Here is a 16,916-nt window from a genome sequence, read left to right as displayed (position 1 = left end):
CTTCCTCAACATCAGTGGATTGAATGATTGGCCTTCAAATCTCAATGTAACGTAACTGCAACTTCATTACAATTCAGTCATATCCTCTTCTTCTAAATAAGAACCTTGAAGAAGAGAAAACACATCTGCTGTTTAAACATTACAATGTCGTTTCTTTCATCTGCATTTCCTTTGGTAAGAAAATTTCATACTTGAAAATAGCCAATATAGAAAGGAAACTGCTGATATTCAAAGAAGTCTTTCCTTCAAAGAAGTCTTTCCTTTCACAAGAAAACACTATCATATGGGTGGTATTGGATGACTCAGTCAGAAAATAAATAAAAACCATCTTCCAAAGTACATTGTCATTAGAACAACACATTGCCAACGCCTGTGATCAAACGAAACAAACCAAGAGCTAAACGTCCGTTTGGATGCACTATTGAATTGAATTGCAATAGCCACTCTACTGGACCAAACTGTATCTTCTCCTGAGCACAAACATAAGCGGGCTGATCTCCAAATCGAAATTACGTTGCTTTCATATTTGCAATTCAATTCATTTGTGGAATCCAAACTTCTGACATGCTTGATTTCAGATGGAAAAACAATGGTCATTTTGAATGACTGGTTTCGGCCTCGACCGAGCTTTTCATTCCAATCATCCAATTACTATTCTCCAGCATCTTCTCAACCTCTTCAAATGGCAATCCTTTTGTCTCTGGCACAAATAGGAAGATGAAGACGAGCGCAACGCAAGACACCACGCAAAACAAAAGGAATGTGTATGAACTTCCAATGGCTTCTGTTAAGGATAAGAATGACTGTGAGACGATGAGATTCGAGACCCAGTTGGCGACCGCAGCCATCCCTCCGCAGAGGCCCCTATATCTCAACGGGTAGATTTCCGAGTTGACAATCCAAGGGACGGTCCCCATTCCTGGGGAATACGAAATGATGTATAACGCTAGTCCGGCCAATGCCAACCATCCGAAATTGCTGGGGCATCCTCTGGTGTACCACTCACGGTGCTCACCATGGCATGCGGTCCTTACGGTTGGATCCGACACCAAACATGCACCAGGACCAAGCTGCACAAAGAGTGAAATCGTGACCAAGATTCAGTTGAGAATATATAAGACTAAATGCGGTGGAAACAATGACATATCCTCTTCTTTACCAGTCAGCTTATGATGCATTGATATCAGAATGGTACAAACACCAGTGGATAGATTGGACCATCCGGCCTTCAAAGTTATGGACAGTAGAAAAAAATCATTCGAAATCAACATTCATTGACATAAAGTGGAAAAAGTGATGGCCCCAATCATGTAGACTCTAAAGAGATGACTCTACCATATAACAGTTCTACCAGTTCTAACAGACTCGTTTTGAGAAGAAATGGTTAGACAGTAAAATCGATCCAACGGTTTCTTTCTCATCATTTTGAAAATTGAAAGTTTTAGAAAACTAATCCAACGGTTTCTTTCTCATCATCTTGAAAATTAACAATTTTATAGAAGCAAAGAGAACATAAACGAGATCCGATGACCTACAGCCTGTCAAATGATACAAACCATTTTTTAGGCCCTTTGTTTTTTCTGTCCATTGGATACTTTGAGGGCATAGATGCTTGTAAAAATGGGTTGTTGTTTAAGTTAGCCTACAACCGGTTGTATGCGATCAGTTCTCAACGAAAATACTCTTTTTAGTGGTCATTTTAAGTACTGCCGATAAAAATAAATAAGTGGAAGTTATTAGTAGAGAATGGCATCATTTGGTTATAGCAACTGGTGTTGGTATACGATTATTTTGATATCATTGATATACTGATATTGGAGAATGTCATATATGCGACTAGTTGTAGATGAGAAGTCCACGCAACTAGTTATGTGTGAGGTCCGCCATGGTCTGTGCATGAAATCCAACCTGTCCATCACGGCCACCCAGTATGAAAATGGGGCACAAAAAAAATCAGGCCAAACAACCATCAGGCGCCCCACACCATAAGAAACAACGCACAACCACCCGGAAACCTCCATATTCATGTGGGACCCACCTGATGGTTGGATCAGACTGCTTTTGGGGGTGTCCATTTTTCATGGTAGGGTGAACCTGCTGGACAGATTGTATTCCAAACATATGGCACAATTTTTTATTTTTATTTTTAATCTCCAACTAGTTGCATGTGAGTCATTCTGTTTGCATTAGACCCACAACATCAATGCAAGAATATAGACTGCTCTTAGATGGTTAAAAGAAAACCAAATAGAGAAAAGAATGCAATAGTAAAAAGTGGTGAAGATTTTACTTACATGGTTGCCTCCATGAGCACAAAATCCGCAATCCGATGATGCTTTCAAGCATTTCATACAAGTCCATGAAGCGCTTGGGGCTGCTTTGTAAGCTGGACATGTATAGTTCGAAAAATGTGCGGTCTCTTGGCTACCAACAGATGGGGAATTTTTTTCAGCACCGATAAATATGCCGGTTAATAGCCCAAGCATTACTATGATTCCTATCAAGCTACCAATAAGCAGCTTTCTCCTCCCAACTCTATCGACGAAACAGATACTGACAATGGAACCAACGGCATTAAGACCCGAGGTAATGAGGGAGAGTGCCAATGCAGTTTTGTTGGAAGCGAAACCGGCCAACTGAACAATAGTGGGGCTGTAATACATGACTGTGTTGATGCCTACGAATTGCTGGGCCACCTGGCAACCGATACCAGCGACGAGCCCTCTCCGGACGACGACGTTCTTCCATGCATTTTTTATTTTAAGAAAGATATTGGTTTCTCCGGTAGAACTTTCATCGGCTATTTCAGCTTCGACAGATAGCCGCAAGGCCTCAATCTCTTTTTCGATTTCATGGGGAGGGTATATCTTCCTCAAAATATCGATGGCTTCTTGTTTCCGGTCCTGTTGAAACATATAAACAAATGTAATCCCTACACGTATTTAAAACACTGATTGAACCGGCTCCAAATGGCAAGCAAGTTCACTTGTCTGATTTCAAGAAACAAGCAAGTGCACATCCACACCGTCCAATGTCAACTCAACCTAACCTCCAAATGCAAATTCCCAAAAACCCCGTGGGCCAATGCCCATTTTACTCGATGCAAAGGTAATAACTCCAAACTTCAAATTCATGTATCCAATGACAATAACAAGCCAATCAGACAAATTTTAGGATATTTAACAGTATACTTGAGTTTCAGTTCTGAAAAAATGGGACCCATGAATCAGTAATTGAGAAAATCCATACATTCCATCCAATAAAGGATGGACAATGCACCAATTTTCCCAAATATGATAATCCTAATCTTTCAAGTCGTGGCGTAATCCTAAAATGTTAACAACAGGAGACCATAATACAAAACTTTATATGTATAGAAGTGCGTCAAGGTGCATTTAAGCGCGTTTAAGTGCACCTAAGTGCATATAAATGTATGTGTGTCCAAATACAGTTGTAAGCATTTTTAAGGTCATCGAAGTGCAATGTACTTAGATGCACTTAAACTCACTTAGAACACACTTAGACACTTAAACACGCTTTGATGCACATCATACATGTACAAACCTTTGTATAGGGTCGGGGCATGGCCCCGACTTGTCAAAACTGAAAACATGAGCATACTGCAGAAAGCATGGGGTGAAAGATCTTATAAATTCCTCAGCCAGTAGATTCATGCATCTATAAGACATTAGTTGGATCACACGAGGAAAAAAAAGGCCAAGATTTCATAAATTAAGAAATGATGATAACCTTTCTATAGAGCCACCGAGGAGACTCCGGAAGCCACCACATCAATATAAATTGAACAAAAGCTGGAACTCCCGCTACTCCAAGCATCCAACGCCAGGTTCCAGGAGCCTGCAAGAAGTTTTCATTATAATATAAGAGCCATTTCCTCAGGTGTGCCCCTTTTTGTAGATGAAACAGGACAAACATCACACAAATCAGGCGGGCCACACATGATCAACACCAAAGTGCAGAATTTCAACTACAAGTAGTGGTATGCCTCAGCCTAGCAAAACCCACTAACTGAAATGTTGATGGACTAGCAATTTATGTGTACCTTGGTGAAGGCCAGATTGATAATGTAGGACAAAAACTGTCCTCCTGTGATTAGGAGTCCATTAGTGCTAACGAGGGCACCTCGGACTCTAGCGGGAGAAGCTTCGGAAATGTATAGGGGTGAAGTCATGGAAGCCATCCCGACTCCCAGACCCACAAAGATCCGACCGAGGATGATTATTCCAGGAAACGGAGCAGCAGCCATGACGATAGCACCAATGAAGAAGAGAAAGTCGGCCCACAGAATTGAAAATCTCCTCCCAAATCTATCATTCATCCATCCACCAATGCCTGCACCAATTATAGCTCCAGCTACAGCCATGCTCACAATGGTTTCCTATCGATAAATGGATTCCCAATCAAATGCAAAACAAAGAGGAAACTAAACCATAACTATCAAATCCATCAAAATCCTTGATTAATACAGGTTCATTCATCCCACACTCGCGTATACGCCAACAAATCTACGAGCCAGCATACATGCTCAGGTGGTATTCATGAAATATCTAGTCACCCATCAGTGAGCATGGCCCAAAAATCAGGACAGTACGCTCATCGTGTAGGCGAAGTGAACGAGTAGAACATTTGCTTCTTACAGTTCAGACCATGTGCTGAGTGGACCAGTCTTTGGATGGGGTTAGATGTGCTTGTGGGATTAGCAAACCACTTGTAAATGTCAGTGCAGAAGTAGCAGCTTACCTGTAAGACTGTCTTCTTATCAACTGCCTGAAAATCGTCTCGAATATAAAGAAGTGCGCCCGAAATAACACCTGCACTCAACAACCAAATACTCCATTGCTGATACAGTTTGCAACTTCATATTATTCTCATTCAACTAAAATCATGTGGACCACAGCATATGAATGCTGAGTAGAGCAACACCTTGATAAAATAACAAAGGACTACTGTGAATAGAAGAAATGGGCATTTCTTCCATGGAGGAGAACTCATTGCCTCTTACGCTACATAGATCCAGACCATTCATGAGGCAGGAAACACTGCAACATGCCCTGGCCCAAAAAATTCATCAGATCCACCAATGGGGTGTGTGCTTAAGATGAAAATGTATGGTCCATATCAAACGTACATGTGTGGGGCCCCAGACTAGTGGGCCGGCCAGATTTCCGGGAGATGTCATATTGTAGACTTCCATGGATTCAATCTCGTACAAGCCCATCTCTTGCAATTCAAATATAAAAAGCATCCATAAACATATTAATGCAGGGGCATTTTCATACTGGGCTTGAGTGGGGTGGCCTGTGGGATGTAGGGTCATACTCGGGGTGGGCGGTCCGTGTGAGGCGGGTGGCTTGTGTGAGGTGGGGCCCACGAGGGGGGTTCGGCTGAGGTCCTAACCCATGCGATGTGGGGCCTGGGCTATGAGATAAAGGGATTGATTCGCCATGCTCTATCAGTTCAAGCTTTTAGAGCAAGTGGTTAATTGTCTTGCATCACATATCTAAGAGCTTTGCTAAGACCACCCTACAGACGTGCCAGCATAGCACGCTGGTATGAAATCCGACCCATCCATCAGTGTAGCAATATGCAGATGCTCTTGCACAAGAATGAAGTCTGTCCACTTGTCAGGTGGGCCGCACTTTACAAGAAAACAAATGTACCACTGAAAAAAAAACTTGGTTGAAGTTTTCTTAACTGTCCAAATGTTTCTAACCTCCTTGCCAAGCTGCCGAACAGACCAGTCAGCCACGCTGGCACATATGGTGGCTTGTACATGGACTGCCTTGTACTCATACGGGCTTAGAAAAGCTCTATATCTCAATACTAAGTATTATGGGTAAGCAACCATGCAATACATGCGTCCATAAAAAAAACGCATTCATGTTTTAAAACCACATCTGCATCAGTTCTCACAATTCAAAATGAAATATACATTGAAAAGTACGAAAGGGATAAATCTTCATACCAGTGTCGTAGCCGAAGAGGAGGCCTCCGATGCCAGCAGAAAATGCAAGACGCAAAACATATGGTTGCTTCCAAGTCAAGTTCAAACACTCCTTGAACTCTGTTTCATCCAGTTTATGCACACCACTTTCCATGGCTAAGTGAAGAACAAAAGCAACAGAATATCCAAACAAGTCTTCTGTCCAGCCCCAAATTCTTATATCCTGCATTCGATAAAAACAATATCTTAAGTGCCCATTCGAGCTCCCTTGGTTTTGTACAATCCAATCTGAATCTTAGGTCCGTTTGGATGCATTATCAACTTGAATTGTAATTATAAGTCTAATGATGTGGAGATGACCAAATTACAATTTCCTCAAAATTCATATTGAGGGCATGAGCTATACAGGATCCAAATTGCAATTAGGTTGCTTTATGTTTGGACTTGAAAATAAAAATAAAAATCTAACTATGATTCCAATGGTTAACATGCATTACCCCACTGGGGCCCACATGCTGAGATGGCCCTACGATTCGAACCGTCCATGTTCTTGGTGCTGTCATAACAAAGATATGGTCCCATAATCATGCATTAGTGATGATACTGACCTTTGATTTTTTTATTTAAGATTGCAGCCTTAGATGACACCAATTCAGAAACAATCACACAAATTCCACGTCCCATATGAAAATCCAAACATTCAATTAAAGGGGAATGTATGTGGGTCCAAGCCGACACAGGCTAGGACTGGACCAATAAAATTATAAGCCAAACAATATCAAAGGGAAATAAAATCAACTACTCATGTATAAAAATCAGTCCCCAATCCAAGGGATTCCCTAATTTCAATTCAAGGAACCCTAAGATGATAAAAAGGGGCAAATCAATTAGGGATCATGTAATATAGGGTTAGGATTCATGAAAAAAACGGCTATGAGAGGATAAAAGAAGATAAAAACCTGAACCAAAAGATGATCCCGCGCGTGGACAGCAACAATGGTCCAGATGGACGTGTGTGTGATCCCGGCCGCACGTGTGTGGAGCCCACTATTCAGAAAAAGGCCACCTTGGCCCTGGTCGGCCAGGGATGGACTCCAAAACCTCCAAATTTCAGCTCGATCCGATGTACGGTTTGTGCGTGGTGCTCCGCCGAAGTTTCAGCTCGCCTGCGGGCCGAAATCTGGAAACCTGCTTCAATGAAGAAATCTGATGCAACAAAAGGACAAATTCGAAGTATGGATGGTGGGGGAAGATGGAAAAAAAAGATGATGGAAGATGGGGGTGAATTGGGATCGATGTGGCTTCGCACCACGGTAGTTAGCCCTTCGAAAAGGGAGGGCTTCACACCCACTTTTGAATTCTTCCACAACTCACGAAGAGAGCAGAAAAATAAAGCAGGAATTTTTTTATTAACTTCAATGAATGAAAAGAACTACAAGGGGTGCCTATTTATAGGGAGAACCCTATACCCAAAAACTCGCACCATGTGCGACACCTATTACTTGGCGATGAAGTAAACTAAAATAAAAACCAAACGAGGAAATCTAAAGCGTTCACGATGTTCTAAATAATAACAATAAGCAAAACCTAAAATATAAAACCAATCTGACGAGTGAGCCACGATCATGAGATCCCATGGTGGGCTTTTCTTGACTATCGGGCCACTTTTCTGAACCAAAACTTGACTTCTAGCTGGGAGGCCCTCCCTGGACATCGTCATCGAGGCAGATCGATGGTGGGGTCCTCCATCTACGACGTACGTGCGTAAGGGGCGGCGTGAGTGCGCGTGTGCGCGTGATGTCCCCATCAATTCTCCCCTCGCAAAGATTTCGCCACCGGAGAAATAAAACTCTGGAATGCTTCAGGATGTCGGGATCAAGTCTCTCAAGCTCCTCCTCGGTGAGCCACGTACTGAAGCTTGGCGTAACTTCCATTTAACCACGTACTTCAAACCCGCCGTCCGACGTTGAAACTATCTGATGGTCCTGGATATCCTCTATTTCCTTTTTGGGTGTGTGAAGGTTAGGTATGGGAGATAGAGGCTGGAAAAATGAGTCGGGAATGATAGGTATGGGAGGTAGAGGCTGAGAAGATGGGTCGGGATGGGTAAGTATGGGAGGTAGAGGCTGGGAACATAGGTTGGGACGAGTAGGTATGGGACGTAGAGGCTGAAAAAATGGGTTGGGAAGGATAGATATGGGAGGTAGAGGCTGGGAAAATGGGTTGGGACGGGTAGGTATGGGACGTAGAGGCTGGAAAAATGGGTCGAGAATGGTAGGTATGGGAGGTAGAGGCTGGGAAGAAAGGTTAGGAAAAGTAGATATGGGAGGTAGAGGTTGGGAAAATGGGTTGGGAATGGGCCATGGTTTAAGGGATAAATATGAGGAATCAGGATGGGTGGGCGAAGGGCCGGACAAAGTATCAGTGGTCCTCTGAAAAGTAACTAAATCCTCTACATCGGATGTGAAACTAATTCCCATGGAAGGTGGAAGATCTATCTCATACACATTGAGACCGTTTCGTTTTATAATTTTGACGGGTCCAGCGCTACACGCGTGTAACTTACGAACGGCCCTCGAAGGATACCGCTCGGGCCTGATGCAGACCATCACAGAGTCCCCAATATTGAATCCTTTGAAACATTTATACTGGTCTGTATAAAATGTGCAATGTTCATTATTAGTCATGATCTTCTGCCTGATTTCTTGATGCCATGAATGAATGTGATGCGCAAAAGACTCTGCAGACTCTGACGGCCTATGGGACAGTGACATAGGGACAAGATCAATAAGTTTCCTAGGTTTATAATCAGTAACGACTTCATAAGGACTTAGACCTGTGGACCTATCGACAAACTTATTCAACGTGAACTCGGTTGTAGGTATTATGATGTCCCATATTCTGGTGTGCTCTATATCCTTCCTAGGGGACTCATCCGGTAGATCATCAGGAAAGATATCACGTAACTCATCCATTACCGGAATGGCCTCAGTGGGTAACTCTACACTAGCCGCTGGTGCACTCTCTCCAGCCACAAGGCCACACATATTGTACCCCTCAAAATAGTGGTCTTTATGTCTCTCATGGGGTGGGTGTCTGGGTGCACACCCATAATTGATTCCTTGACCAACTTCATTCATTGGTGTATCCTCCAGGCCACCTGCTTGAGATTGGACATCTACCCCAATGGTGGGGTTTGTCCTATCGATGGTCTTTAGTCGGGTAATGCGTACATCAAGCTGTTCACAGCATTGGTCTATTTCCAAGCGCTTAATCATAGACTCCAACGTCTGAGATATCTTGTTTAGTGACTCTTGCAATTGTTCCATGTTTAGTGTAGGGTGCAAACCGAAACCGCGACCCGTACGTGTGGGCATACACTGACTTGCTCAACCTAAAGACCTTCTATGACAACTATATGCGTCTAAAAACTAAATGACCCTACGAGACTCTATATGAAGGAGACTACACACTGTTACTAAAATTCAGCTATATATGATGGACTGAATGCATGAAGGACTCAAACTAAACCCTAAATATGTTGTGAATTCCCCTACAAGAACCCTAGGCTCTGATACCAAATTTGATGCAGGACATGGAAAATTAAATATGATATGCAAGATTGCAGGCTTAGATCACACCAATTCAGAAACAATCACACAAATTCCACATCCCACATGAAAATCCAAACATTCAATTAAAGGGGAATCTATGCGGGTCCAAGCCGACACAGGCTAGGACTGGACCAATAAAATTATAAACCAAACAATGTCAAAGGGAAATAAAATCAACTACTCATGCATAAAAATCAGTCCCTAATCCAAGGGATTCCCTAATTTCAATTCAAGGAACCCTAAGGTGATAAAAAGGGGCAAATCAATTAGGGATCATGTAATCTAGGGTTAGGATTCATGAAAAGCGACAATGAGAGGATAAAATAGGATAAAAACCTGAGCCAAAAGACGATCCCGCGTGTGGATAGCAACAATGGCCCAGATGAACGTGCGTGTGATCCCGGCCGCACGTGTGTGGAGCTCACTATTCAGAAAAAGGCCACCTTGGCCCTGGTCGGCCAGGGATGGTCTCTAAAACCTCCAAATCTCAGCTTGATCTGATGTACGGTTTGTGCGTGGTGCTCCGCCGAAGTTTCAGCTCGCCTGCGGGCCGAAATCTGGAAACCTGCTGTAATGAAGAAATCTGATGCAACAAAAGGACGAATTCGAAGTATGGATGGTGGGGGAAGATGGAAAAAAAGATGGAGGATGGGAGTGAATCGGGATCGATGTGGCTTCGCACCACGGTAGTTAGCCATTCGAAAAGGGAGGGCTTCACACCCACTTTTGAATTCTTCCACAACTCATGAAGAGAGCGGAAAAATAAAGAAGGAATTTTTTTATTAACTTCAATGAATGAAAAGAGCTACAAGGGGTGCCTATTTATAGGGAGAACCCTATACCCAAAAACTCGCACCATGTGCGACACCTATTACTTGGCGATGAAGTAAACTAAAATAAAAACCAAACAAGGAAATCTAAAGCGTTCACGATGTTCTAAATAATAACAATAAGCAAAACCTAAAATATAAAACCAATCCGACGAGTGGGCCACGATCATGAGATCCCATGGTGGGCTTTTCTTGACTATCGGGCCACTTTTCTGAACCAAAACTTGACTTCTAGCTAGGAGGCCCTCCCTGGACGTCGTCATCGAGCCAGATCGATGGTGGGGTCCTCCTTCTACGTACGTACGTGCGTAGGGGGGCGGCGTGAGTGCGCGTGTGCGCGTGATGTCCCCATCAAAGGTTGGATGGTTAAATAGGCCGGATGGGATGGTTGGACTGATTTCTTACAACAACACATGCTTTCAAGGCCCCTCAGTGAGCCACGTACTGCCTGAAGCTGGGCGTAACTTCCATTTAACCACGTACTTCTGAAACCCGCCGTCCGACGTTGAAACTATCTGATGGTCCTGGATATCCTCTATTTCCTTTTTGGGTGTGTGAAGGTTAGGTATGGGAGATAGAGGCTGGGAAAATGAGTCGGGAATGATAGGTATGGGAGGTAGAGGCTGAGAAGATGGGTCGGGATGGGTAAGTATGGGAGGTAGAGGCTGGGAACATAGGTTGGGACGGGTAGCTATGGGACGTAGAGGCTGGAAAAATGGGTTGGGAAGGATAGATATGGGAGGTAGAGGCTGGGAAAATGGGTTGGGACGGGTAGGTATGGGACGTAGAGGCTGGAAAAATGGGTCGAGAATGGTAGGTATGGGAGGTAGAGGCTGGGAAGAAAGGTTAGGAAAAGTAGATATGGGAGGTAGAGGTTGGGAAAATGGGTTGGGAATGGGCCATGGTTTAAGGGATAAATATGAGGAATCAGGATGGGTGGGCGAAGGGCCGGACAAAGTATCAGTGGTCCTCTGAAAAGTAACTAAATCCTCCACATCGGATGTGAAACTAATTCCCATGGAAGGTGGAAGATCTATCTCATACACATTGAGACCGTTTCGTTTTATAATTTTGACGGGTCCAGCGCTACACGCGTGTAACTTACGAACGGCCCTTGAAGGATACCGCTCGGGCCTGATGCAGACCATCACAGAGTTCCCAATATTGAATCCTTTGAAACATTTATACTGGTCTGTATAAAATGTGCAATGTTCATTATTAGTCATGATCTTCTGCCTGATTTCTTGATGCCATGAATGAATGTGATGCGCAAAAGACTCTGCAGACTCTGACGGCCTATGGGACAGTGACATAGGGACAAGATCAATAAGTTTCCTAGGTTTATAATCAATAACGACTTCACAAGGACTTAGACCTGTGGACCTACCGACAAACTTATTCAACGTGAACTCGGTTGTAGGTATTATGATGTCCCATATTCTGGTGTGCTCTATATCCTTCCTAGGGGACTCATCCGGTAGATCATCAGGAAAGATATCACGTAACTCATCCATTACCGGAATGGCCTCAATGGGTAACTCTACACTAGCTGCTGGTGCACTCTCTCCAGCCACAAGGCCACACATGTTGTACCCCTCAAAATAGTGGTCTTTATGTCTCTCATGGGGTGGGTGTCCGGGCGCACACCCATAATTGATTCCTTGACCAACTTCATTCATTGGTGTATCCTCCAGGCCACCTGCTTGAGATTGTACATCTACCCCAATGGTGGGGTTTGTCCTATCGATGGTCTTTAGTCGGGTAATGCGTACATCAAGCTGTTCACAGCATTGGTCCATTTTCAAGCGCTTAATCATAGACTCCAACGTCTGAGATATGTTGTTTAGTGACTCTTGCAATTGTTCCAGGTTTAGTGTAGGGTGCAAACCGCAACCGCGACCCGGACGTGTGGGCATACACTGACGTGCTCAACCGAACGACCTTCTATGACAACTATATGCGTCTAAAAACTAAATGACCCTACGAGACTCTATATGAAGGAGACTACACACTGCTACGAAAATTCAGCTATATATGATGGACCGAATGCATGAAGGACTCAAACAAACTAAACCCTAAATATGTGGTGAATTCCCCTATAAGAACCCTAGGCTCGATACCATATTTGATGCAGGACATGGAAAATTAAATATGATATGCAAGATTGCAGGCTTAGATCACACCAATTCAGAAACAATCACACAAATTCCACATCCCACATGAAAATCCAAACATTCAATTAAAGGGGAATCTATGCGGGTCCAAGCCGACACAAGCTAAGACTAGACCAATAAAATTATAAGCCAAACAATGTCAAAGGGAAATAAAATCAACTACTCATGCATAAAAATCAGTCCCTAATCCAAGGGATTCCCTAATTTCAATTCAAGGAACCCTAAGGTGATAAAAAGGGGCAAATCAATTAGGGATCATGTAATCTAGGGTTAGGATTTATGAAAAACGGCTATGAGAGGATAAAAGAGGATAAAAACCTGAGCCAAAAGATGATCCCGCGTGTGGACAGCAACAATGGCCCAGACGGACGTGTGTGATCCCGGCCGCATGTGTGTGGAGCCCACTATTCAGAAAAAGGCCACCTTGGCCCTGGTCGGCCAGGGATGGACTCCAAAACCTCCAAATCTCAGCTCGATCCGATGTATGGTTTGTGCGTGGTGCTCCGCCGAAGTTTCAGCTCGCCTGCGGGCCGAAATCTGGAAACCTGCTGTAAGGAAGAAATCTGATGCAACAAAAGGACAAATTCGAAGTACGGATGGCGAGGGAAGATGGAAAAAAAGATGATGGAAGATGGGGGTGAATTGGGATTGATGTGGCTTCGCACCACGGTGTTTGCCCTTTGAAAAGGGAGGGCTTCGTACTCACTTTTGAATTCTTCCACAACTCACGAAGAGAGTAGAAAAATAAAGCAGGAATTTTTTATTAACTTCAATGAATGAAAAGAACTACAAGGGGTGCCTATTTATAGGGAGAACCCTATACCCAAAAACTCGCATCATGTGCGACACCTATTACTTGGCGATGAAGTAAACTAAAATAAAAACCAAACGAGGAAATCTAAAGCGTTCACGATGTTCTGAATAATAACAATAAGCAAAACCTAAAATATAAAACCAATCCGACGAGTGGGCCACGATCATGAGATCCCATGGTGGGCTTTTCTTGACTATCGGGCCACTTTTCTGAACCAAAACTTGACTTCTAGCTAGGAGGCCCTCCCTGGACGTCGTTATCGAGCTAGATCGATGGTGGGGTCCTCGTTCTACGTATGTACATGCGTAGGGGGGCGGGGTGAGTGCGTGTGTGCACGTGATGTCCCCATCAAAGGTTGGATGGTTAAATAGGCCGGATGGGATGGTTGGACTGATTTCTTACAACAACACATGCTTTGAAGGCCTCTTCAGTGAGCCACGTGCTGCCTGAAGCTGGGCGTAACTTCCATTTAACCACGTACTTCTGAAACCCGCCGTCCGACGTTGAAACTATCTGATGGTCCTGGATATCCTCTATTTCCTTTTTGGGTGTGTGAAGGTTAGGTATGGGAGATAGAGGCTGGGAAAATGAGTCGGGAATGATAGGTATGGGAGGTAGAGGCTGAGAAGATGGGTAGGGATGGGTAAGTATGGGAGGTAGAGGCTGGGAACATAGGTTGGGACGGGTAGCTATGGGACGTAGAGGCTGGAAAAATGGGTTGGGAAGGATAGATATGGGAGGTAGAGGCTGGGAAAATGGGTTGGGACGGGTAGGTATGGGACGTAGAGGCTGGAAAAATGGGTCGAGAATGGTAGGTATGGGAGGTAGAGGCTGGGAAGAAAGGTTAGGAAAAGTAGATATGGGAGGTAGAGGTTGGGAAAATGGGTTGGGAATGGGCCATGGTTTAAGGGATAAATATGAGGAATCAGGATGGGTGGGCGAAGGGCCGGACAAAGTATCAGTGGTCCCCCGAAAAGTAACTAAATCCTCCACATCGGATGTGAAACTAATTCCCATGGAAGGTGGAAGATCTATCTCATACACATTGAGACCGTTTCGTTTTATAATTTTGACGGGTCCGCTACACGTGTGTAACTTACGAACGGCCCTCGAAGGATACCGCTCGGGCCTGATGCACATCACAGAGTTCCCAATATTGAATCCTTTGAAACATTATACTGGTCTGTATAAAATGTGCAATGTTCATTATTAGTCATGATCTTCCCGATTTCTTGATGCCATGAATGAATGTGATGCGCAAAAGACTCTGCAGACTATGACGATGGGAGAGTGACATAGGGACAAGATCAATAAGTTTCCTAGGTTTATAATCGGAACGACTTCACAAGGACTTAGACCTGTGGACCTATCGACAAACTTATTCAACGTGAACTCGGTTGTAGGTATTACGATGTCCCATATTCTGGTGTGCTCTATATCCTTCCTAAGGGACTCATCCGGTAGATCATCAGGAAAGATATCACGTAACTCATCCATTACCGGAATGGCCTCAGTGGGTAACTCTACACTAGCCGCTGGTGCACTCTCTCCAGCCACAAGGCCACACATGTTGTACCCCTCAAAATAGTGGTCTTTATGTCTCTCATGGGGTGGGTGTCTGGGTGCACACCCATAATTGATTCCTTGACCAACTCCATTCATTGGTGTATCCTCCAGGCCACCTGCTTGAGATTGGACATCTACCCCAATGGTGGGGTTTGTCCTAGCGATGGTCTTTAGTCGAGTAATGCGTACATCAAGCTGTTCACAGCATTGGTCCATTTTCAAGCGCTTAATCATAGACTCCAACGTCTGAGATATCTTGTTTAGTGACTCTTGCAATTGTTCCATGTTTAGTGTAGGGTGCAAACCGAAACCGCGACCCGTACGTGTGGGCATACACTGACTTGCTCAACCTAAAGACCTTCTATGACAACTATATGCGTCTAAAAACTAAATGACCCTACGAGACTCTATATGAAGGAGACTACACATCGTTACGAAAATTCAGCTATATATATATCAGAGACTACGGTTTTCTATCAGCTATATATGATGGACTGAATGCATGAATGACTCAAACAAACTAAATCCTAAATATGTGGTGAATTCCCCTACAAGAACTATGATATGCAAGATTGCAGCCTTAGATGACACCAATTCAGAAACAATCACACAAATTCCACATCCCACATGAAAATCCAAACATTCAATTAAAGGTGAATATATGCGGGTCCAAGCCGACACAGTCTAGGACTTGACCAATAAAATTATAAACCAAACAATGTCAAAGGGAAATAAAATCAACTACTCATGCATAAAAATCAGTCCCTAATCCAAGGGATTCCCTAATTTCAATTCAAGGAACCATAAGGTGATAAAAAGGGGCAAATCAATTAGGGATCATGTAATATAGGGTTAGGATTCATGAAAAAACGGCTATGAGAGGATAAAAGAAGATAAAAACCTGAACCAAAAGATGATCCCGCGTGTGGACAACAACAATGGTCCAGATGGACGTGTGTGTGATCCCGGCCGCACGTGTGTGGGGCCCACTATTCAGAAAAAGGCCACCTTGGCCCTGGTCAGCCAGGAATGGACTCCAAAACCTCTAAATTTCAGCTCGATCCGATGTACGTTTTGTGCGTGGTGCTCCGCCGATGTTTCAGCTCGCATGCGGGCCGAAATCTGGAAACCTGCTGTAATAAAGAAATCTGATGTAACAAAAGGACAAATTCGAAGTACGGATGGTGGGGGAAGATAGAAAAAAAGATGATGGAAGATGGGAGTGAATTGGGATCGATGTGGCTTCGCACCACGGTAGTTAGCCCTTCGAAAAGGGAGGGCTTCACACCCACTTTTGAATTCTTCCACAACTCACGAAGAGAGCAAAAAAATAAAGCAAAATTTTTTTATTAACTTCAATGAATCAAAAGAACTACAAGGGGTGCCTATTTATAGGAAAAATCCTATACCCCAAAACTCGCACCATGTGCGCAACCTATTACTTGGCGATGAAGTAAACTAAAATAAAAATCAAACAGAGAAATCTAAAGCGTTCACAATGTTCTAAATAATAACAATACGCAAAACCTAAAATATAAAACCAATCGACGAGTGGCCCACGATCATGAGATCCCATGGTGGGCTTTTCTTGACTATCGGGCCACTTTTCCGAACAAAAACTTGACTTCTAGCTAGGAGGCCCTCCTCGGACGTCGTCATCGAGGCCGATCGATGGTGGGGTCCTCCATTTACGCACGTACGTGCGTAAGGGGGCGGCGTGAGTGCGCGTGTGCGCGTGATGTCCCCATCAATTCTCCCCTACCGCAAAGATTTCGCCACCTGGAGAAATAAAACTCTGGAATGCTTCAGGATGTCGATCAAGTCTCAAGCTCCTCCTCAGTGAGCCACATGCTGTTTGAAGCTGGGCGTGACTTCCATTTAACCACGTACTTCTGAAACCCGTCGTCCGACGTTGAAACTATTTGATGGTCCAGGATATCCTCTATTTCCTTT

General features: G+C 43.8%; 1 protein-coding gene across 1 annotated transcript; it reads right to left on the bottom strand.

The window, feature by feature from the left end:
* Positions 1–239: 239 nt before the first annotated feature.
* Positions 240–6,202, bottom strand: LOC131252888 (probable inositol transporter 2). Its single transcript, XM_058253660.1, has 6 exons — positions 5,987–6,202; positions 4,762–4,832; positions 4,064–4,399; positions 3,751–3,858; positions 2,295–2,903; positions 240–1,070 (listed from the first exon to the last, which is right to left on the bottom strand). Exons 1-6 carry the CDS (start codon positions 6,192–6,194, stop codon positions 594–596), a joined length of 1,809 nt encoding a protein of 602 aa, XP_058109643.1. The 5' UTR covers positions 6,195–6,202; the 3' UTR covers positions 240–593.
* Between the last annotated feature and the right edge of the window lie 10,714 nt (positions 6,203–16,916).

The sequence above is a fragment of the Magnolia sinica genome, chromosome 8 (assembly GCF_029962835.1).
Source record: "Magnolia sinica isolate HGM2019 chromosome 8, MsV1, whole genome shotgun sequence".
NCBI lineage: Eukaryota > Viridiplantae > Streptophyta > Magnoliopsida > Magnoliales > Magnoliaceae > Magnolia > Magnolia sinica.
This window is presented reverse-complemented; position numbering and strand designations above follow the sequence as displayed.

Coding starts and splice junctions, on each gene's coding strand:
- LOC131252888 (XM_058253660.1), bottom strand. CDS start 6,194: ATGCAGGATATAAGAATTTGGGGCTGGACAGAAGACTTGTTTGGATAT. Junction 4,400..4,761: donor ATAAGAAGACAGTCTTACAG/GTAAGCTGCTAC, acceptor ATTTATCGATAG/GAAACCATTGTGAGCATGGC. Junction 2,904..3,750: donor CTCGGTGGCTCTATAGAAAG/GTTATCATCATT, acceptor ATGTTTCAACAG/GACCGGAAACAAGAAGCCAT.